At 36.1% G+C, this 24,529-nt stretch overlaps 2 protein-coding genes across 3 annotated transcripts in view; both read left to right on the top strand.

The window, feature by feature from the left end:
• Nucleotides 1-24,529, top strand: part of LOC106871899 (uncharacterized) — a 108,603-nt gene that overhangs the window by 61,959 nt on the left and 22,115 nt on the right. For both annotated transcript variants that reach the window (XM_089338134.1, XM_089338135.1), the window contains exons 2-5: nt 13,002-13,101; nt 15,960-15,983; nt 17,452-17,784; nt 21,533-21,719. In XM_089338134.1, coding sequence (XP_089194260.1) covers nt 13,047-13,101; nt 15,960-15,983; nt 17,452-17,784; nt 21,533-21,719 — 599 coding nt within the window. In that variant the 5' untranslated portion in view covers nt 13,002-13,046. The remainder of the gene's footprint in view (nt 1-13,001; nt 13,102-15,959; nt 15,984-17,451; nt 17,785-21,532; nt 21,720-24,529) is intronic.
• Nucleotides 11,532-13,016, top strand: LOC106871894 (general transcription factor II-I repeat domain-containing protein 2-like). The gene is made up of 2 exons (XM_014918648.1): nt 11,532-12,110; nt 13,002-13,016. Exons 1-2 carry the CDS (start codon nt 11,532-11,534, stop codon nt 13,014-13,016), a joined length of 594 nt encoding a protein of 197 aa, XP_014774134.1.

Raw genomic sequence — 24,529 nt, forward strand, 5'->3', positions numbered from 1 at the left:
GGAAACCAGACTGATTATAGTTTCCGCGCGTTTGAAGTCTCAAGACTTTAAATTCCGTGATACTACTACTTTGGCTATGTTAGTGATGTAGGAAATACTACTATCGTGATTGACAGGCAAGGATTAAAAGTGAAGGTGAACAACGTAGAAGTGAGACAGGAAACTACGGACAGACACAATGAATATGTGTGTATGTATGCTGTTGTCTGTAATCAGGAATAGCGGTGTAAATTACTACATTGTGTTGCGTAGCAGTACGTCATAGTGCAACTTAATTCAATAAACACTGATCGAGAAAATATATGTCAAACTATCGACAAAAAGCTCTAAAAGTACTGCTTTAACATGACTGTAGGCTCATGAATGAAGGCAGCAAAATATTCAAATATTATCTGAATAATAAATGTGATTATGTATATGTATGTTATGTAACTAAAGATATATATATATATATATGCATATATATATACTCATAGGCGTATGTATGCATGCTTTGTGCATGTACATCTGTAATTCGATCAAATTTAGATATTTTTGGAGGTCGAACAGAAAGCATGTTTATGTAAATATTTTAATGATAAGTATTTGAGGCGCCGGAATGTGTATTGTGCGATACAAATAAAATTATATCTTTTCAAACGCAGAATTGCCATTAAAACAACAGAGATACTGGGTAAATTGCCCTTACAAGGCGGAAAAGTTTGTCAGCAAACAGCCATTGGACTCGAACCCACATCCCAAAAGACACTGCCTGAACGCTTTACCATTAAGCTAAACTGCCCGCACCCAAATTCATCCGCCTATTTAGACGCTAAATAGCTTATTGAACAACTACATGGGTTCGATGTATATATATATAGATATATATATATATATAGATATATACGTATGTTGTGTGTGTGTGTGTGTGTGTGTGTGTGTCTGTGTGTGCATGTATATCTATATATATATATATATATATGTATAATATACGTACACACACATATTCATATCCGGAAAACATGAATGCACGATAATGCGTATATACTCGACATAATAAACTGGACGTAAAATTTTCACTGGCGCAAATTTGGTTATATTTTAAAACTTGCATATATCATTCTTATAATAAATGCCCTTGTGCATTATATATTTGGTGTGTTCACTTTTAGTTTGTGTACTGCTAAAGTAAATATTAAACGGAGAAGTTCAATATTTACTTTAATAGTGTACAAATTAGCAATCTTTAACTGTACACAAATTTCTAGTTTCTTAGAATATTAGTTTTGTTCGAAATAAAGTGTATTGCATCACTGAAATATCTGCGTAAAATGGAATGTAGCTATTATTTACAATAAGGCTGAATGTACTTTGACATAGCATCAATTGATTAGTAAACATTCCTCCACATTTGATTTATTTATTGGAAATGTTTAAATATTTTTAATGTTTTGTTTGCTTCTATGAATTGAAAGTTCTTATTCGTGTTATACATTATTAATGTTAACAATCCGCAAATCCATAATACTAATAGTATTATGGATTTGCAGGCTGTATGTTTTCATAGTATTTAGAGATAAGTCAACCGTAGCTGTTTCTACGTTTGGAACTGTCAGGATCGTTAGCTCCTCGGACAAAAAGTATGCAGCATTTCCTCCGGCTCTTTACATCCGGAATTCAAATTCCGCCGAAGTTGACTTTGCGTTTGATCCTTGCGGAGCCAAAGAAATGAGTATCAGTCGAACACTGGGTCGATGTAATCGACTTACTCTTTCCCCCAAAATTGCTGGCCTATGCCATAATATGAAACTGCCATCATCATCATCATCATCATCATTATGATGATGATGATGATGGTGATTATTATTATTATTATTATTATTATTATTATTATTATTATTATTATTATTATTATTATTATTATTATTATTAAGGCGGCGAGCTGGTAGAATCGTTAGCACGCTGGACGAAATGCTTAGCGGTATTGCGCCCGACGCTACTTTCCGAGTTCAAATTCCGCGGTCGATTTTGCCTTTCATTCTTTCGGGGGTCGATAAATTAAGTACCAGTGAAACACTAGGGTCGATATAATCGACTAGTCCTATCCCCAAAAATTTCAGATCCTGTGCCAATAGTAGAAATTATTATTATTATTATTATTATTATTATTATTATTATTTCAATACATTTTCATGACCTACTTTCACTGCACATATCAGCGCAGTTCCATGTGCAGTTTTGGTGCATTGAAAGAATCTTTAGAGATTCAGAAGAAATGTAATTTCCTTGAACTAAGTTCCAAGTTCAAATCTCGCCGAGATCCACATTGCTTTTCATCTTTACAGTTTCGATAAAATAAACTGCAAGTTAGATACTGGTGTCAGTGCATTCCTTTCTTCGTGACGATGTCGTTCAAAATCTATATTCAATTAAATAAACTATACCTTCTCCTCGGACTTTCTAACCTTGTACCAAAATTTAGAAATCATTGATTAAATTATATTTAATCATTCTTAAAAATCAATATTCCAAAAACTTCTGACGTCAATATGACTCAAGATTGAATTCCAGTAATTCTATAGCTGTTTGGGAGATTCTTAACAGAATAACAGAATGGCCCAATGACACTCTCAGAATATAGCAATATGTTTCAGCATACGGTTGTTTTGCATCAAGAAACTTGCAAAATAAATTCTACGCACCCAATGCGCCCGCGCTCGCACACACACACACACACACACACACACACACACACACACGCACTCTCTCTCTCTCTCTCTCTCTCTCTCTCTCTCTCTATCTATCTATCTATCTATCTCTCTATCTCTCTCTCTCATTCTCTCTCTCATACACACACACACACAAACGCACAAACTGCATACATACGTACGTAATGCATATGCATGTATGTATGTGTGTGTGTGTGTGTACGTGAGTATGTATGTGTATATATGTGTGTGAGTGTGTGTAGGGGTGTATACATGTGTAGAAGCACATAGTCATGAGATTATGCTTTAAAATATTTCTACCGTTAAATTAAGAGAACCCAGTACCTCGAATAGAGCATACTTTTTATGTACATTAGCTTAGATCACTTTATATGTCATCACTCGGAATTTCCTGCTTTCGGGCGATCCTCACATGCACGTGCTCAGAGATGGGAGATGCAGTGATGTCATTCTTCCAGATACAATAATTAGAATAACAAACTGAACAACAGAGGCAATTTGTCTTTCGACCTAACGAAATTTCAGAATCCTTCTATGTACCATTTCTTAAATATAGAGCAATTACTTGGACAGGCGACAGAAAGAATGTTCTATAGCTCTGCACACCAATACAGCTTTTGACTGTCAAGGCACTGACTCTGCATGAATTGAAATCCAAGAGTTTGTACGGCAAATTGCTCTTAAGCTACATTTATGGCAGATCTATCATGGTCATTCTTTCTGTTTGATCCCTTGACCTTTTAGTCACTAACACAATCTTGCAGGTGATAAAACTTGACCTGCTTCTCTTCTTAGTTCTCCGAGATGATCTATGCTCATAAAATAGAAGTGTGCTTCTACACCAATGATTCCAAGGTGAATACGTCTTAAACAGAAACAAAATACAGCTTAAACAGAAACCATGGAACTTGAAAGCCTTGACAAATTACTGGAATACGATATTTAAGACATTAAGGGGCAAAGCAATCATTTTCTCATCGAAAAAATAGACTATCGAAGCTTCAGTTTCATTTTGAGCTTCGTAAGGTAACTAAGAAAAAGAAGCTTGAGATTTTATGCGTGATCGTAAACAGCGATCAAGTATAAACTAAAACCAAGGGTGAAACCGTATGGAATATGCTTATCTACTTTGTGATGTACTATATTGAATTACAGAGAAAAAAATATAGGGAAGAAACTTCTATGATACTCACTCGTAATAGATAAAAAGCTGCATAAATTCCTGCATTTAATAGCCTACATGTTGAGAGAGAGTGTGGGGAGGGAGATAGTTGTCAGTGCAACAAGACCATTCTATACTTTGCAACAATGCGTACACGCTTCAATAGACAAGGATAGAATGTTATAATGCAAAAGACGTTATTTTACAAGAATTAATGCTTTCATTCCTATATACACCACCTCCTTACTTAATACGAAGACACACATATTGGACAGGAGCTTTTTCGTACGGGGTTATTAACATATGGAACGAACATCTCGAATTACAATAGGGAATATCTCAGTAGTTGAATACAAACTTTCAAGACAAATATACGAACATTTTTTTAAACCATGCAGGGAAACATTGATTGAAGAATCACTCTTTTAGCTCAAATATCCAGGAATACATGTAATACAAAAGAATGCACATATACGCGTGGATATGTTGTGTAATTTTAAAAAATCTGCTTCATAACTCCTTACTTCTACGTTCAACTTTAGTAGAACATACGCATGGGCACAAATATACATACACACACAAAAAAAAAACAGGGGGAGTACGTGTGCGTAAATGTCTGTGTTTCTGTTTATGTTGCTATCAAGCCATGTCTCGTAACTTAGCGGTCCTCACGTAGGTTTATTTCTTTATTGCCCACAAGGGGCTAAACATAGAGGAGACAAACAAGGACAGACAAAGGGATTAAGTCGATTACATCGACTCCAGTGCGTAACTGGTACTTAATTTATCGACCCCGAAAGGATGAAAGGCAAAGTCAACCTCGGCGGAATTTGAACTCAGAACGTAACGGCAGACGAAATACTGCTAAGCATTTCGCCCGGCGCGCTAACGTTTCTGCCAGCTCACCGCCTTAGGTTTCTTTCTCACGTAGATTTCTTCTAAGAATCACCAAAATGAGGAAACAACCGAGCAGGAAGATTCGGAGTGTCTTAAATAAAATTCTGCTCTAACCTCACACCTTTCAATTAAATCCACCATGCAAATTCCTTCACCATAACATAATAGAGGAACACCACCTGTTTTTATCTGCTAAAGGAAGGCAGTGGTTCTATTTTCACATAGATCCGGCTGAGAATCGAATCTATCGAACCCCTCTGATAAATGTTATTTGACAAATCGATAAATGGTGGCAGCTCCAGTATCGCCATGACTATAGAATTTTATCCAAGCAATCAATGCTTCCCTGTAGCATTACCAATCCATAGATTTTGGGGAAATTGAAATTGTTTATAATCCCAGACTTGAACCTCTTCTGGTCGTGACTACTCAGAATGTTTTTATCGACGCCTGATAATGTTCCTAGGCAATCATCACTAATGTCTTCCTCTAATTCCGTATGTAATTCTAAGGATTTACATTCTACCAACTGCATTACCCGACTGGCAGAGTGCATTGAGCGCTTGGCAACATTCCAAATGATAAAAAAAAAACGGAGGGTGAGACTGAGGAGGTAACTGGGTAGAAGGGGAATAAAAAATCATACGCCTAATAGATGGATTTCAGTAGAAAGAGATAAGCATGTATGAATTACAACTTGATTATATAGTTTTGATGAATCAAAGAAACAAAAGACAAAAATCAAAACCAGAATGCAAAGGAAAATGGCGGAATTGTTCGTGACTTCAATGTGGAATTTAATCTTGATATACCATCATCACCAAGTTGTTCTTGTTGTCGTTGTTGGTTCCATGTTCCTTTTACTGATAACTCTTTTACAGTAATTCTATCATGCGCACATGCTCTCACTATACCTCACGCAGATTCTCTACCTTTTTTCTCTTTTTCTCTATCTCTCCGTCCTCTCACTCTTTCTCTTTCTCTCTGTTTCTCTCTCTCTCTCTCTCTCATATACACTTTCTCTCGCTCTTTTTTGCAAACAAATCCATGTAAACGTTGACTTACACGAATGCATCCACATAAAGACAACTCCATTCGCAAACATCTAAACACAATCACACACACATATATATCTATGCGTATATACTATCATGCACATTTATTTGTATATGTGTACTTGTATGTGCATATGTATATATACTCTTATGCATGTATGTGTGTATACATGTATAAACATATTTACATGTAAATATATATATGCACATATACATGTATATATATATATATATATATATTCTGTGTACACACCCAAACAAACATACGTACAAACATGCACGCTTACAAGCATATTTACATACATATATGCATACGTATATACAAACATATGCATGTATGCCAGCAAGTATTTATGCATGTGTGTATGTATATATTACCAGGTAGATCGATTGATCGATAAATAAATACAGTAAAATTTACATATACACACACACACACACACACACACACACATATATATATATATATATATATATATATATATATATATATATACTCGCGCACGCACATACACCCTCCTATATATGAGTGTATGTTGTAAATGTATTATGTATCTCTGTCTAATTATATATGCGTATGCGTGTGTATGTGTGCGTGCGTATCTGTATGTGTGTGTATGTATGTAAATGTGTGTATGTATATATATATATATATATATATATATATATATATATATATATATATATATATATATACATACATACATACATACATACATATATATATATATATATATATATATATGTATATATATATATATATATATATATATATATACATACATACATACATACATATATATATATATATATATATATATATATATATATATATATATATATATACATATATATACATACATATATATATATATATATATATATATATATATATATATATATATATATATATATATATATATATATATATATATATATATATATATGTATATATATATATATATATATATATATATATATATATATATATATATATATATATATATATATATATATATACAGTTATTTTAGTTTTTATATAGTAAATGCGAAAATACACAGGCATACACGATTAAATGCATAGATGTATACAAAGATACTTGCATGGACCGATATTTGCATGGACAAACATAACTCTAAATAAACTATGACAATTACAACAACAACAACAACAACAACAACAACAACAACAACAACAACAACAACAACAACAACAACAACAACAACAGAAATCGCAATTTCAGAAATCAACCAAAATTTAAAAAATAAAAAAAAATTTAGTCAAACAAACGAAGAAAAAAGAAAAGATCAAAAATCTGCTATAACCATCTCGCAATCAAAATCTGAATGCGGCGGTTGTGATCATTTGTTGCATTAATATTACAAAGGAAGTATGAATAGCAATGATGAGGTAATTACTTGGGCAGTGAATTTTCAACGCACAGCAGTGGGGAAACTGTTATACAGAAGTGATGAGCAAGCGATGATGATTAGAAGCAGCATTAGGCTGGTGAGGTGGATATGGTTGAGGCCGGAGAGAGAACAACAAAGGACAACGGTTTTCAAATGTTGGCACAAGGCCAGCAGTTTTAAAGGGGACGGGTAAATCGATTTACGTCGACATCCCCAGTGTTCAACTGGTACTTATTTATTTTATCGACCTCCCCCCCCCCCAACTCCACGAACGAATTAAAAGTAAAGGCAAAGTCGGTCCCGGTAGAATTTGAACCTAGAACGTAAAGAAACGGAAGAAATGCCGCTAAGGACTATGACTTTAGTTTTGGCTATACTTGTTGTTGTTGTTGGTGGTGGTGGTGGTGGTGGTCGTCGTCGTCGTCGTAGACGTCGTCGTCGTCGTCGTCCTCATCTTCCACGTCAACCCTGTTTGAACAAACCTATGAACGAAGGCGTTCCATCCGCGACCAGCCTGTTATTTTGGAGTTATGTGGGACTTCATTACCAGATGTGCTTAAGGCGCTTTTTTTCCTGCTTTAAGATGGTAAAAAATTGAGCAAGATTTAGCGGCTACTTTTGCCAGATTGCATGACCATGTAGAAGCTCCACTTTTGATTGGACGATCCGCAGTCGCGTGAGGAGATATAAGCTTCGGTGTAGGGATACAGCAACAGGCGGACTGTGTGACCATGGGTGGGGCAAATATGTCATTGACTGGAAGTGAAATAGTAATGTATGTCAATGGCTAAGTTGTGAGGGTTTGAAATGTTATTTGTGGGATAGTAACGGGGCGATGGCGGGCCAAATACGTAACGGTAGTTGTAGTGGTAGTAGTAGTGGTTGTGGTAGTGGTTGTGGTAGTAGTAGTAGTTGTGTGATTGTGCGGTTGTGGTGATTCCGGTTTTGGTTGTTCTGGCGGTTGTGGTTACTTTTGTGGTGGTACGTAATTGAGTTGGCCTACAGTGGAGTAAATCAATGGAGACGCTGATGGTGATGGCGGTTCATCGGTGGAGAGAAGCGGTAGTGGTGGTGATGGTGGTAGTTGTTATGGTGGTGGTGGTGGTGGTAGCGGTGGTGGTTATTGTTGTGGTGCAATATTGAATTGTCCTATAGTGGAAAGCGTCGAGGTATTGGTGATGGTGATGAATATGATGGTGGTGATGATGGTGTTGTTGTTGTTGGTGGTGGTGGTGGTGGTGGTGGTGGTGGTGGTGGCGATGATTTTTGTTGTGATGTGTGTAATTGAGTTGGTCAATGGTAATAGGGGGGGGGGGCGGGATGACTATTTGGATGAGATGGTGATGAGTAATTAAGTTGAGCAGTTTTGTGGGTTTTGAGGTTGGGAGTGGGAGTGGGAGGTGACAGTCCAAGAGAGAGAGAAAGATCGGTTTATTTCTGTTCAGCATTTGATCTTTCAAACATCTATGAATCTAATAAATGCGCGTGTACACACATGCACGCACGCACAAGCGCACACACACACAAACCCACACACACACACGCACAAACACAAACACTTACATACAAATACGTATATGTATACTCGTTGTATACACTCAGAGACTGGTGCACACACGAACACACACATAAACACACACACACACACACTCACGCATACTCATATAAGTGCGCAAACAAATGTTATAAGAACATACTTATTATACACTCAGAAACTGGCGCAAGCGCACACAAACGTACTCACGCAGACTCAGACATATATTTACTAACATACGAACACACACATACACACACACATGCACGCATACATATATGTACACACACACACACAGTCGCTGACATACATTTTCATACACAGGCACACAAGTGTGTTCATGCCCCCAAACATATTGACCCTTTCTCACTCTCTCTGTCTTTCTCATTCTGATGCTCTTTCTCTTTTCTTCTCTCTCTCTCTCTCTCTCTCTTTCTACCCCACCCCCGTTTATCTGTCTTGCGCCTCGATAAAGTCAAAACTACATACATAAATACATAGATTAATGCCTATAGACACATACACACACACGCTCGTGCACATGCATACAAATATATAGACTTTCTATCTCTCTTACATACACACACACAAATACATACGCCTAATAATAAACCTCATCTACATGAAAATGCGCAATAGAGTAAACACACTAAACGCTGTGTACAGAGACAGACACACATACACACAAAATATTCATAAGATTTTTTATTATATCACTGGTCCAAATTTACCGTCGATCGAATCTATGTCCAATGTTTTATCGATTCCAGAGCAGAGATGACGGGTAAACTTAACCCCGGAGGAATTCGAACTCGTAAAGGGATGTTACTAAATTCCCAATGGCATCGGGTTCGATGTTCTAATTATTCTGCTACGCACCGAATACCTCACTCATAGAGACACTTTAATTCATACTCACACACACACACACACACACACACACGCATAAATATATTAACCCATAATCACTCTCTCTTTACCCATTTATTTCTTAATCTCACTCACTCTCCCTCTCTCTTTCTATCTCTCTTACTCTCTCTCCACAACTCTCTCTCTCTCTCTCTCTCTCTCTCTCTCTCTCTCTCTCTCTCTCTCTCTCTCTCTCTCTCTCTTTCTGTGAGTATATCACGTTCAAGTACTCAGAAACACACATGGACATTGACACAATCAGACAGACATATAAGCAATAAGTCACAATGAACACACACATCGAACAAGCATACATAAATAAACACACACAAACGCATACAGACACTCACGCACGAGCGCACATACATGCACATACGCGTACATGCACACACTTACAAAAGCACAGCACACAGTTGAACACATATATTTATACGTATGGAAACACAATCCCATTCGTACCACGTCTATTCATATACGAGCATAAACATTAAGGCAATCACAATCATATTTGTCTCAAACAACTGACTAATTTCGATCGTCTCTGTACAAAATCTCTAGAAGAACAACAAACAGAGAAAGCAAAAGAAGGGTGAGGACAGAGATGAAGAGGGGATAGAAAATATGTGATTTTGTGGGCGTATGGTGGCGACTACATTGTCTATTGTACTCATGGGACATGAGAGGCAACAAGATTATGAAGTTTATACAGTAAAAAGACGTTATATTTGTTATTTTTCTATGTTTAAATTTGTTTCGAGTCCACGAACAATCAGCAAGCGATAAATGCGTGAATTGACTGCTTCTTGTGATCCGATCTGCTTATTTTTCTGTTTACACGCGCGCAGGCAAACGCAGACACATACATACACAGAAATGTTAATATATATACTTCATGCATATTATAAGTATATATCACATATTGCTGAGAATTATCTACAATGCTAACGACATGTTGCTGACTAACGACATGTCCCAGACACTCGTCTAATTTTAAACTTGTTGCTGGTCTTAATGCTAACATTCTGACAATCAATCTAGTGTCATATCATTGTAATTTACCAAAATAAAACCTGTTTTGATGGCAGCATTTAGAGATTAACTCCACATTAGCATTTAAATTATTAGTTGTCGTAGCTAAAGTAAGAAATTTTCAGCTGTACATAGTTGTCATTTTTACATACATACATATACTTACATTTATATATATATATATATATATATATATATATATATATATATATATATATATACATACGTACGTACGTATGTATGCATGTATGCATGTATGTATGTATATATATATATATATACCTATTACTTATGCATACATATGACAGAGGAGGAGACAACTGAAGAAAGAGAGAAAGGAGAATATGTTTGTGAACAAACTTCATAATCTCGTCTCCTTTCATGTCCCATAAATATCATAAACAATAGAGAAGCTATTTTGCACCCACAAAAGACAAAAAAAAACGCATGGCCTCTGTCCCTCGGAGCTATCTGGTTTCGTACTTGTACCTCTCAAGCACCCACATAACACTCATCTTTCCACACTTCATCACTTATACTGCGTCCACCACAACTGTATCTGCACATACTACTATTAACAGTTCCTTCTCTCGTTTAGATAGTTTAGATAGTTGGGGCACTGCACAGGGTCGGAGTGGACTGGGCCCGTGCTGTCAGTATGGCTACAGATAGCGCTCCATCAATGATTGGGGAAAAAATCAGGTGTTGTGACGCAGTTCAGAGAGAAAGTACAGACTGCAAATGGAAGGCGTAATTTTTGAATATTTCACTGCATTTTGCACCAGGAGACATTGTATTGCAAGTCGTTCAAAGTGGATCACGTCATGGAAATAGTTGTCCGAACTGTTAATTTCATCCAAACTAGAAGTTTGAATTACCGTCAGATTGACAATCTTCTCAGCGATATAGGCGTTACCTATGGCTTGCCGTATCACACCGAGGTAAGGTGGTTAAGCCGAGGTGCTATGTTGAAGTGTTTCGTTAATCTACAAAAAGAAATAGAACGGTTCATGGAGGAAAAGGGTAAACTGGTGTTAGAATTTCAATCACCAGAATGGCTGCAAGATTTAGCATTTATCGTGAATATTACAGAGCAGTTGAATAATCTGAACAAAATGCTGCAAGGCCGTAAAAATGTTGTCACACAGAATTTTGAAAGCATAAGCGCATTCAAGTTGAGGCTAACTTTGTGGGAGACACAACTGTCAGGTGGTGACCCTGCTTATTTTCGTTGTCTAAAAGATGTGGTTGCGACCGCAGATAATGTTGACATGAATCGATACAAAGACAATATCATGGGATTGCTGCGGGAGTTTCAGCAACGGTTTCAGATTTTTGATGAACTTGAGACAAATTTCACAGTTTTTCGCTCGTCATTTATAATCAACGCCTCTTTTCTGCCCGTAAATATCTAATTTGAAATGATTGACTTGCAGTTTGATTCAGACATGAAGAACAAATTCACCTCGGTGGACTTGGATACATTTCATTAGGATTTCTTGTAAAAGTACCCCATATTGACAGCCCTTGCTGTGAAAGTTTAGTGCGTGTTCGGGACTACCTACGTTTGTGAACAAGTTTTTTTTTCTGTAATGAGCATCAATAAAAGAAGGATCAAGGATCACACTTAAGCACCTAAATGACATCCTGAAATTGGCTTCCACTCAGGATTTGACGCCTGATGTTGATGCGCTTGTGAAGGAGAAAAGATGCCAAGTTTCAGGAACATATTGAAAATAAAGAATGAAAAATAAAAGTGTTTCTAAATGTTTTTCAAAGTGTTTTTTTTTATATATAAATTGCATGCATGTATATGTGTGATATATAGCTGTGTGATATCTCAGATATAAAGCTGTGTGATATCTTAGTCTTCTTTAACAGTTCTCACTTTCATTTGTTCAATGTTTTGCAAAAAACAAAATTTTCAGAATGCACTTTTTTACTCTAAAACAAAGGGAAAATTTTGAAATTGCTATTTATATGTTCTTATGCCATGATTTCATTGTTCCGGCCCACTTGAGATCAAATTGAGATCAAATTGATCAAATGTGTCCCGTAAATTAAAATGACTTTGACACCGCTGATCTAGAACTATATTATACATTCTGCTTTTCAAGACAGAACTGTGATTCGAGGTATTTGGTCAGCGAGTTGAGCGCTTCATTTTTTTGTTGCTTGAAATCTTCTTTGTTTTTTTTTTTACCTCTTTCCAACCTCATTGATACTAATTTATCATTTCATTTGGTTGTCATAAAAATCTAATTAAATGTTTTCTCCCTCATTTCTAATTGCAGCCTTCAAACCCCTGAAGATAGTAGCATAATATTATACAACCTACCATGAATTTGTTGGAGATTCTCCTGCTGTTCTGCGGCTTTTTCTCTGCCCTTATAGGTAAATAAAATTATTTATCAAATTGACCTTTAAGTTAAATCCACGAAATTACTTCTAGATATTTATGTTATTTATTTATTTTAACATTTAATGTTAAATGAAAGCTTATGTCTTTTTTTTTTATTACCCCTTTCCTCCTCTCTTTTTCCTTCTTTAACGCTTTCATCCAAATTTCCTTTGTTTCTTTCTATTTATCTGTACTCAATCGCGTGGTTTATCGATAAATGCAGTAACTTTTGATTGGTTAAATGTGCGCATTTTTGATGCTGAAATGATTGATGACATTATCATTGACGAATGAAAGTATATAACAAGACACTCTTACCTCTTTGACTACTTATTGAAAAACATTACAATTTTTGGAATTTACTTTTACAATTGGGGATCTGAAAAGCTTAGTTGTTAGGGACGTTGGACTTATGACTGTAAGATAGCAGTTTCGATTCCGGGACCGAGTGATACATTGATTTCTTGAGCAAAACACTTTATTTCACGTTGTTCTAGTCTACACAGCTGATAAAAATGAGTAATCCTGCAACGGACCGGCATCCCATCCAGGGAGAAATGTATATGCATCAGAGAAAGCAAGAAAATCACCGTATGCTTCTCACGGAGTAATGTAGACTAAACCACGACCCATCTTTGCAATTAGGAGACAAAACCTACTCCGAGAGAGTGTATATTTAAATATATAATATATACACACACATATATGTATATATATGTGTGTATGTGTGTGTGTTTTTGTGTATGTGTGTGTGTGTTTGAGTGTATGTGTATGTGCACTTCCTTAACAATTTGCTACCTACCTCTAAACATATATATATAATGTATGTATGCATATATATACATATATTTACAGCATATTTACATGTATACATACATATACATATTTTTATATATATACATACATACATGCATATATATATGTTTGTATGTATGTATATATGTGTGTGTGTGTGCACATATATATATATATATATATATATATATATATATATATATATATATATATATATACACACGGGTGTGTTTGCGTGTGTGTATGTATGTATGTATAAATATTTATACATATATACACATATTCTGCAAATACACATGCATAGATAAGCGAAGTAAGTGTGTGTGTGTGTGTGTGTGTGTGTGTGTGTGTGTGTGTGTGTGTGTGTGTGTGTGTGTGTGTGTGTGTGCGTGAATATACAAATAAAAAATGAAAATCCTGAAGTTACACGCACGTGGAAAGGTATAAGTGATTATTTGGATGCTTAATTTTAAGTGATTGAGCACTTAACTGCTTTTGAATAAAACTTTCATTGAATGGAGGATAACGTTCATTGTAAATAGGTAATTTTGATGAAATAAATGTCTCAGCGGTCGGCAACTGCTACTGAATGAGACGGGCAACAACAGTAGATAAGATTAGTTTACCTTACTTTAGTTGGCAATCTGAGTGGAATTTAAAATTTCAGTAAAGTTTATGAAGTAGTATCAACAGTTAATGGCTTAATGTTACCAACAGAGAGTTCCCTGGTGGCAGTAAGGTGTCAGTTTAGTTAGTTTGTTTTTTTGTCTTTTCAACAAAGATGCAGTTTATGAATTTGTAGTATTGCCTTCTTTTAGCATTAGTTAGTAATTATCAAGATACCGATGCCATCACGTGATCTAAACTGACCAATGAAAACAAATCTTATTCACCACCAGATGATAATCAACCTTCTTTACAAAACTGTGCCTAACTCATCATTAAGAAATAAGCATCCCATGCTAAGATATTTATTTCCTTTAATTTTTTTTTAATCTACAAGTTATGCGTTTGTAAGTCAAACTGTTCGCACAAATATTTAAATATCGCAGCAGGATGTTGAGTGCTATTTTCTTTCGTGTGCACATATTAATGTACGTGTTTGTATTTTCGTAAATGGGTGTATGCGTGCGTGTGTGTGTGTGTGTGTGTGTGTGTCTGTGTGTGTGTAAAACTTTAAGAGTTGTGAACTACTTTATTTGTTCTGTATACATATTTATTTTTAACTTCTAATTACTTAATTTATTTCATCATTTAGTCATTTATTTTGTTTTTGTTCAATATGATATCGATCGAAAACACAAGAAACTTTTTTAATAGTTACATTTAGAGATAAATCTCTAAAGATACAGGTGTATTCATGAGCGTGTATGAGTTGATATGTGTGTGTGTGTGTGTGTACAAATACATACATACAGATCTACAGACATACTGTGTACAACATATATATATATATATATATATATATATATATATATATATATATATATATATATAATAATAATAATAATAATTTTCCCAGAGGATGTAGCAACCGTTACCAATATATCTCCCCTATAATAACAAAGACGAAAGCTAACGAGATCCTAAAGACCTAATAATAGTTATGTATGTGTTTTTTCGTGTTTTGTTCGAAAGGTAACCACTCCTGAAGAAGTGCCAAATGTCTAAATCCAATGGACCAGTCACTGGATAAGTTTGGCACAGAAATGTTAACATAGAGTGGTGAATAAATCGATATATCGAATTTGAAGTCTCTGTCTCTTTTGAATATGAAAACTTGAAAGTTTAAAAACCTTATAATATAATATATATATATATATATATATATATATATATACGTACTACGCTTACAAAGAATAAGTCTTGGGGTCGATTTGCTCGACTAAAGGCGGTGCTCCAGCATGGACACAGTCAAATGACTGAAACAAGTAAAAGAGAGTAAAGAGTTTATATATATTAGTTTGTGTGTGTTTGGGTGGTGTGTATGTTCGTGTGTATGAACCGTTATCGCCGCTATTGACTATTATATTTTTCTTATTTTTCTTTACTACAGTTTCTGGAGTATCCAGTCAAGACGGTAAGTTGCACATTTTAATTCTTTTATTTGCATCTTTTGCTGTATTGTTTCTTCAACAGATTATGTAATGCCTTCTACTTAACTTCAGTTGATAATGTTTATGTAAATAAAACGCGTATGGCAACCATTGAAAGAAAACGGAAAAAAACCTTTGTCAGAGATGAAAATTTAGGAAATATTTGGATTAGTTTAATAGATAAAGGAAATTACTGTAGCAGACGTTTTCAACCTCGATTTCGCGGCACAGTTGTGCACTGCATTTTGCCTACTGCTGCACTGTGAACTTTTATGGCTAATCAGAAAATGCCAGGATGTTTCGGAAACTCGTGTGTTCTAAAACACAGCACATAACACCAAAGTAGCAAAGTCATCTTTATTTTAAAACAATTTTAACATTCATTTATTTATTTAATAAAATTGTTAAAAAGTTTCCATATGACGCAAAATTTAGCACAGAAGGGCATGAGAGTAGAAGAGCAAATTATCATTAAACTTCTACAGGCTTGCGGGAAACTCCTCCTATAACTTTCCTATGGAAAATCGTGAATCTTCAAAGTTTGGATATTGATGGTCCATGATCACTGACACCTGCAGGCATAGCTTGTGGTATGCTGTATCACTTATAGTACCTATCGATAAAGCTTGAAAGGCGCTCCTGTAAATCACTGACTAAATGCTTTGTAGTATTTAGTTGCATCCTCTTACATTTAGATTCCAGTTTCCGTGACGGTCAGATGTACTTTTCATCCTTCAGAGGATAATATAAGTTGTTTTCTTAAATTTGCCCAGATTTTTTTTACTTCTGTTGTTTTTGTTTTTCTTTTTATTTTATTTTTGTTTTCATAGAAAATTTATTTGCATATTGGTTACTTGGTCCAGCTCTGCTGAAAATATCAGTGTGAAGTACGAGTTACACGCAAAGCAAGAAGCCAGTGATATTCCTTTACATTGCAATAAACATTTTAATTGGTTATTTTTGTCTATTACAACATATAGTACTGACTAGGATACTAACATTTTAAGATACTAACACCACATATATGAAAACAAAAGAGTTAAGGTTTTCTTATTTTACGCCCACTGTCACAGTGTGTGGCCTCAATCAGACCATGCTCGATTAAATTTAAGGCACGTAAACAACTGGATATATTATGTTTATGCCTTTTGGAGGACATGTATATGTCTGGTTTATGATGTAATTGTTTGACTCCAGGTCGATACTCATTGAACATTTTTCTGACTAATGGTGTTCTATCCTTGAGTATCCTGCCTGTTATTCAGATCTATGGCTACATTTTCCAATTTAGTCAAATATATATTATGTAAAGTATTCAGTGAAATATTTATGTGAGTTCTATAAATGGTTGACAGTTACTGGTTTCTACAGTAAACGTAGCCAAACCCTTTAAAAAATTATTTATATATTGATTAGTCATTTAATTGATTGAATAACTTATTAATCTTGCAGTGACTATAAGCGTGGAGCCAAACAAACCTTCATTGTCGGGACCAATTTTTATCAACTGCACGACCGATGTCGCGTCTAAGAAAATACAGAGTTTCTCCATATATCGCGGTAAAGAGGAAATATTGACTTTCGACCCTGCAAGCAGACCCCGAGTCCAATGGTCAGACGAATCCTTGAAACAACACTTTACATTCTACAAAGCTCTAAAAAAGCAGACAATTCTCAGTTTGGAAGTGAAGAACCCACTATGCACCGACCAAAACGTTTACAAATGCGTACTTGTTGTGAAAAACAAAGAGCCCAAAGAAGATCAAAAGAGAGTCGACTTTTACGGTTTGTCTGTCTTATTTGGGTTCTTCCTTATTTTTTGTGGTTTTGTTTAATATTTTTCTGAACTGCGTTTCTTTTTTCTTTATTTTTATTTTATTTGAATTAACTGCTAGGATGCTTATGTAAATAGTTAGATATCAAAGCCACTAATTGGAGACCGAAAAGAGAGAAAGGCTTCCATCATTTCTGCCTTTTCAAATTAGTGCTTTGTAGTTTGTATTTTTTGTTTTGTTTTAACATATTTAATCTTCGAGTCATCTAAGTTTATCGTGTTTTAGCATATATTCTACTTCTTTCTTTTATTTAAATTTTTGAAACCTTTTCTTCCTGTATGTTTGAGTATCCTTTTTCCTTTCATTTTCTCTCTCTTCCTCTGCCTTACCCTCCATACACTCACATCCATACACATACATAGAAAGAAACATATATATATATACATACATACATACATATATATATATATATATATATATATATATATATATATATATATATATATATATGTGTGTGTGTGTGTGTGTGTGTGTGTACGAATATACGTATATAGATATGTAAACATTTTAATAAAAGTCTTCAGTGTAAACAAGAAAATCAAAACAAAGAGCTCTGTACTGAAAGTAGGGTGTCAAAATATATTTTGCAAAGCCTAAACTTCACACTCTCTGATTCTAGGTTTCACGTCTCCGATCTTCGAAAGAAATTTGAAAATGAAACAGGAAACTATTTATAAGAATGTTCAGATATTGTAAAGAAAAGAACTTCATTGGATGTATGTGTAAAGATAAAATCAAATATACGAAGAAACTATTGTATGAAACGTCTTTGCTATAAACGTACTGAAAGGTTATTTTATATAAATGATAGTTTTAATCATTCACCTAGTATTCTCTGCGATTTAGTTTCCAAAGCCAGAAAACATATAACATCTTTTTCTTCGGTTGTAGCTGTTTTTACAAAAGTTTCAGAATTCTATAACGAAGCATTTACCGTAGTGGATTTTTGTATACAATAGTAATTACCTCTATCTGACAAACAGAGAAATAGAAATAGGAAACTTTGTATTATTATCCAATTTTTTGCTTGAACGTTCGTACATATATAGCCAATGATTTTCTGGTGTTAGATTTGTTTCGTTTTACCTGAGAACATAAATGATAATAAGTCCGTTTGAAGGATTTTAGTCAGGTCGCTATGTGTTAGTAGTACTACAACTAAACAATGTAGACTGATACTACCTGCGGCATTCTGAGAATAAAAGAAAAAATCTCAAAGGAGGAGGTGTTGTGGGTGGCACACGCCCTCAAGAGAGAAGTGGGTTGTTCCACTACTGATAAACAGTGGACAGACACAGCAAGCAGTGTCAGTCTGTGAAGTACGCCGTACGGGCCAGTCACGCAGACGACGATGGTACATCGTCATAATGCGGGACATATCACATTCTTAATATTGTTATATTTCGAAGTATTTCAGTGTAATTGAAAGCTAATGAAGGGTTTAAAATGCTTGCAATTAATATCTTTGAATTAAGTCGTTACTTATCTATTTAATTTTTTTTTGTTTTTGTTTTTATACTAACTTTTCATTTATTTATTTGATTTATTTTACGCGTACATCCAATCAAATTTTTTTCTTTCTGTTTTCCTTATCTGAATACGCTTTCTGAAGTTGTCATTCTTCAAATCAACTTAGAAATTTGAAGCTGGAGCTTTATCACACATACACACACATATCATATTTTGATACTGAGTGGACTGAGATCCCCGTTGACAGGCCCCTGATATTTGATAAGGTGTTAAATTTTACGGTTTGCAAATTAGCAGTCCAGTTTTCACTAACTACTGGAAAAATAGGTAAACTAAGCCCGTTCATAAATCTACCATATGAGTTATATATATATATATACATCTTCACATACACACAACAACATACACCATACACACACATATATATGCATAAATATATTTATTATCTAGGTACCTATTTGACATCTACCAGCCTGACTTTTTCCCTGTATGTACACATTCAGTATATGCAAACTTCTGTATGTCTACTACGTAGTACGCTTGTTTTTTTTTCCCCCTCTTCAATTACTGTATTGTTTTTCTTTACTTTGTTATGTTTATGTTTGCACTCTGTTAGTAAGCATTCCATCATTTCATATCATTTCATTCATTCTTTTGATATGCACACACACATACACACACACATACATACATACATACATAAATATATATATATATACATATATATATACATATATATATATATATATATATATATATATATATATATATATATATATATACATATATATATATATGTGTGTGTGCGTTACGTGCATCCATACTTCACGTACTATGCACATTGACAGCTCATTTTCCACTTCACCTGCTCCAATGTTACCTTTAAGAGAGGCTTGGACCCCACAAGCTCATATTCCTTTCCCCCTTTCTCTATGCCTCCCACTTTCACACACACACACACACACTCACACACATATAAATATATGTACGTATGCATGTATATATGTGTGCGTGTATATATATATATATATATATATATATATATATATATATATATATATATATATGTATGTATACACACTTAAAATATTCTAAGTAGAATATCTATTTCTACTGAAATTGGTTTCCTACTTATTGAGTTTAGTTTAGTACATCAAATATCATGATATTCATTTTACTATAAAATTTTTATGTAGCTCCTATCTCTGGTTATTTTTCTCAGGCAGTCTGAGATTTTTATTCACAAAAATCCTACATACTTTCACTCTAAATTGCACACTAACATTTAATCTATGCACACCTACTAGATCTAGTAAGACCTAAACATGCCAAGAGTTGTCACAACTAATAACCATTCTCCCTTACCACTGCATAGCTGATGAAATTAATCAAAATTGCAGATTTACCCATATCTGCCATTTCAAAATGATTGTTCCTATGTGTATACACACAAATAGGATCTATGGCTTAGTTGTTAGGTTGTTGGACTCACAACCGCGAGTTCATGGTTTCCACTGCTAGATCGGGTGGCTCATTGTATTCTTGAGCAAAACACTTCATATCACGTTGCTATGCTATCACTTGGACACCTGACGTGTGGTACACAGTGCACCTCTTCAGCAACTCTGATTTGATGGAGGAGGGAATGATCTAATATGCTCATTTTTGCAGGTCGTTCGAGAAAAGATGAACGCTCATACATCGTCTTCAAAGGGAAAGTCCATTTCATATATATATATATATATATATATATATATATATATATATATATATAGAATCATATGACGGTAAGGTTCGGTGTCAGAGTTCTAAAGCATGGACAAGGAATAAGAAAACTCCCAAACTTAATAAAAACTGAAAAAAATTAATAGATTGAAAAGTGTAAGGTTGAAGGTATGTTTCTACAATTGCATTGTACATGTGTACACACACACATACACGCACACACACATTCACACATATATACATACTTGCGCACATATGCCCCCCCCCCACGAAAGTAAATACAATTATTCCCTTATTCCCATGAAAGCTCATATATATATATATGTGTATGTGTGTATGTATATACACATATATATGCATATATATATATATAAATATATATATATACATATATATATGTATATATATATATATATATATATATATATATATATATATATATATATATATATATATATATATATATATATAAAAATTTTTAAACGGAAATTTGTTTTCTTCAGTCCAGAAACAAGGTGTAAAATTGACAGAAAACAAGGCGACAAATTGTCTCAATGTAGACATCACGTGTGTTGGACATGCTGGCAACCCCCCTGAGACTATGGGATGGTTTAAGAAAACTCCAGATCACAATGAGTTCACGCGTATAGATGCCTCTTATATTACAACCGATATGGAATTCCATACTGAGTGAGTAGCACACACACACACAATGAACAAAAAACCCACAAAAATCACACACTCACACACACACACACACACGCACTCACATGTAATGCATTCGCGCCAGACACACAGAGAGACAGACATGTACATAGGCAGGCACATTGGCACACGAGTGCAGTCACACGCGTGCACTGTGACGCACGCATAGATACAAACAGACAACTTTCCTGTATTAGTACTGCTTTATATGCATAATATGAACGGAGGTGGGGGTGGTGCCTAAGGAAACGTTTGAATGGAGAGGAATAGAATGAGGATGTATCATGTGGATTGGATGGGATGGGTGGGATGGGTGGGAAAAATGGCTTCTTTTAATGACACAGATAGATTCATGTGTAGATGCATCATTGAATGGTTACATACATACACATATATAGAAATACACCTATGTTTATATCCGTGTTTATATTTGTATATAAATACGTATTTATATGTGTATGTGTATTTATATATTTGTGTATGTGTACGTATGTATGTATGTATGTTGATAGCTGGCTTGCTAGACAGACAAACAGACGGACGGGCGGGCGGGCGGACGGACGGATGGACAGTTAGATAGATAGATAGATAGATAGATAGATAGATAGATAGATAGATAGATTGATTGATTGATAGATAGATAGATAGATTGATTGATTGATTGATTGATTGATTGATAGATTGATTGATTGATTGATTGATTGATATATATATATATATATATATATATATATATATATAGAGAGAGAGAGAGAGAGGTAGGTAGGTAGATAGGTTTCTTTATTAGCCACACAGGGCTCAACACAGAGGGGACAAAATACAAATGTAGAGTTTTTCTTTTCGAGGGGGTCGAAAACAAAGCAGAAAAAAAACAAAAGTGGGGACAACGATGGAAAAAAACATCGCAAAACGTTTGGGGTATTTACAAAAAATACGAAATAATACAAAAAATTCCCAATAAATGGGGAGGTTATCCGTGGAAAGAAAAACCTACGAAAAGACCACGGTAACCTCGGTCTTTAGCGTCACAGTTTGTTAAATAAAATTTCTTTTATTTAAGCAAGAAACGTAAGTAACTCTCTGTTTACAAAATTTTAAAACGTTTTATAGAATCATGGTCAAGGTGGCTTCGTCATTTATACGTGCCATTCTTGCTACATGTATCCATCTTTTTTCGAAACATTTGCTAGACAACACTTGCCTCTCTACTCTCACCTTCCTTTTCAAGTGATACTTGAAAAAGTTGATGAGAGATTGACCAGAGAGGAAAGTATTTGTCTCTAATCCTTTCAGACGCGTCCACCAGATGCATTCTTTGGCCATAGCCACAAGTACGATAAATACAGCTCTTCCTTCCCGTTTAAAGGAAGGAGGCGTGACGATATTGGCGATAAACTCGGTTGATAAACCGACTCGTCCCACACGCGACAGCAGTCGTTCGACATAAGCCCACAGCTCCGAAATGGTTGGACACTGCACGAGTGCGTGCAGAACGGTTTCATCGCTCTGACCGCATCTCGGGCAGGTCGGCCCCGCATTTCGCGAGCCGTGTCTATAGAGCTTATCCCGAACGGGTAGCGCCTCTCGGTAACACTGCCAGGCCAGGGATCTCTGGAAGTTGTCCATAGGTCCCGGCCCGAAAGTCGTCCTGAACAGGCGGGTCAGGTATTCCTCGTCGACGCCCAGGTTCGCCCCGAGATCGTCGTCGTACCTGCCCTCCACTAATTCCCTATAGAATGACTTCGTTGTGATGCAGCCGCTCAAGGTCGACCCGGGACGGCAAAGTTGTTGCAGAGCAACGCGACACTCACGGTGCCATTCGCCATTCCTCGGCCTCTTTTTGATCCACGACTGCAGCTCGGTCATAGAGACGAGCTGCGGGAAAGCGCGTCGCACAAACGGCGACCACACCTGCTCACCGTCGTCTACGTAGAGCCTGAGATGTCGCAGTCTCAGCGCATGTCTGCGCATCATCAACCACGGCATGCCCAGCCCTCCTTTCAGCGGGTGTTGGCAACAAACGGATCGCCTCACCATCGGAACGCTTCCTTTCCACAAAAAGCGGAAGAGGATGCGCTCCATTTCGGTGATGGCGCGATCGGGACAAGGCACGACGGTCAGGCGGTATTCGATGACGGACGCGATGTACGCGTTCGCCACCTCCGCCCGACCTTTTAGGGACAGCTTCCTCTCGGACCATTGCCGGCAGAGAGTGGCCACCCTACTCGTTATCTCGTCCCAGTTCTTCTCCGTTTGCAGGTCCGGACCGAACCAGACTCCGAGCAACTTGACCGGACCGTCCGTCCAGCGTCCCACTACTGAGGCGCTGCCGGACGGTATGGGCTTGCTTCTCCAGGTGCCGAGCAGCAAACCCACCGACTTATCCCGGTTGATTTTCGCTCCCGTCACCGCTTCGTAGTCTTTCAGCGTCTCGCCGACAAGCTCGATGTGCTCGTGGCTAGACGCTATGACGGTGACGTCGTCCGCGTATGCCGACACGCTCGTCCCGCACCCCAGTTCTCGCGGGATGCCCCTCAGCGTCGCCAGCTTCCGCAGTAGTGGCTCGAGAGTCAATACGTACAGGAGCGGCGACAGGGGGCATCCCTGACGAACCGAACGTGCAATGTCGAAGGGTCCCGATAGACGTCCATTGACGCGAACAACCGAACGGATGCCTGTGTACAAGGCAGCCATCCAGCCGCGGAAAACGGGACCGAAGCCGGCCGCTTCGAGGACGGCCTCCAAGTATCGATGGTCTACCCTATCGAAAGCTTTCGATTGATCCAAATTGATCA

This window comes from Octopus bimaculoides, chromosome 20 (genome assembly GCF_046866305.1).
Source record: "Octopus bimaculoides isolate indiv1 chromosome 20, ASM4686630v1, whole genome shotgun sequence".
NCBI lineage: Eukaryota > Metazoa > Mollusca > Cephalopoda > Octopoda > Octopodidae > Octopus > Octopus bimaculoides.

Coding starts and splice junctions, on each gene's coding strand:
- LOC106871894 (XM_014918648.1), top strand. CDS start 11,532: ATGGAAATAGTTGTCCGAACTGTTAATTTCATCCAAACTAGAAGTTTG.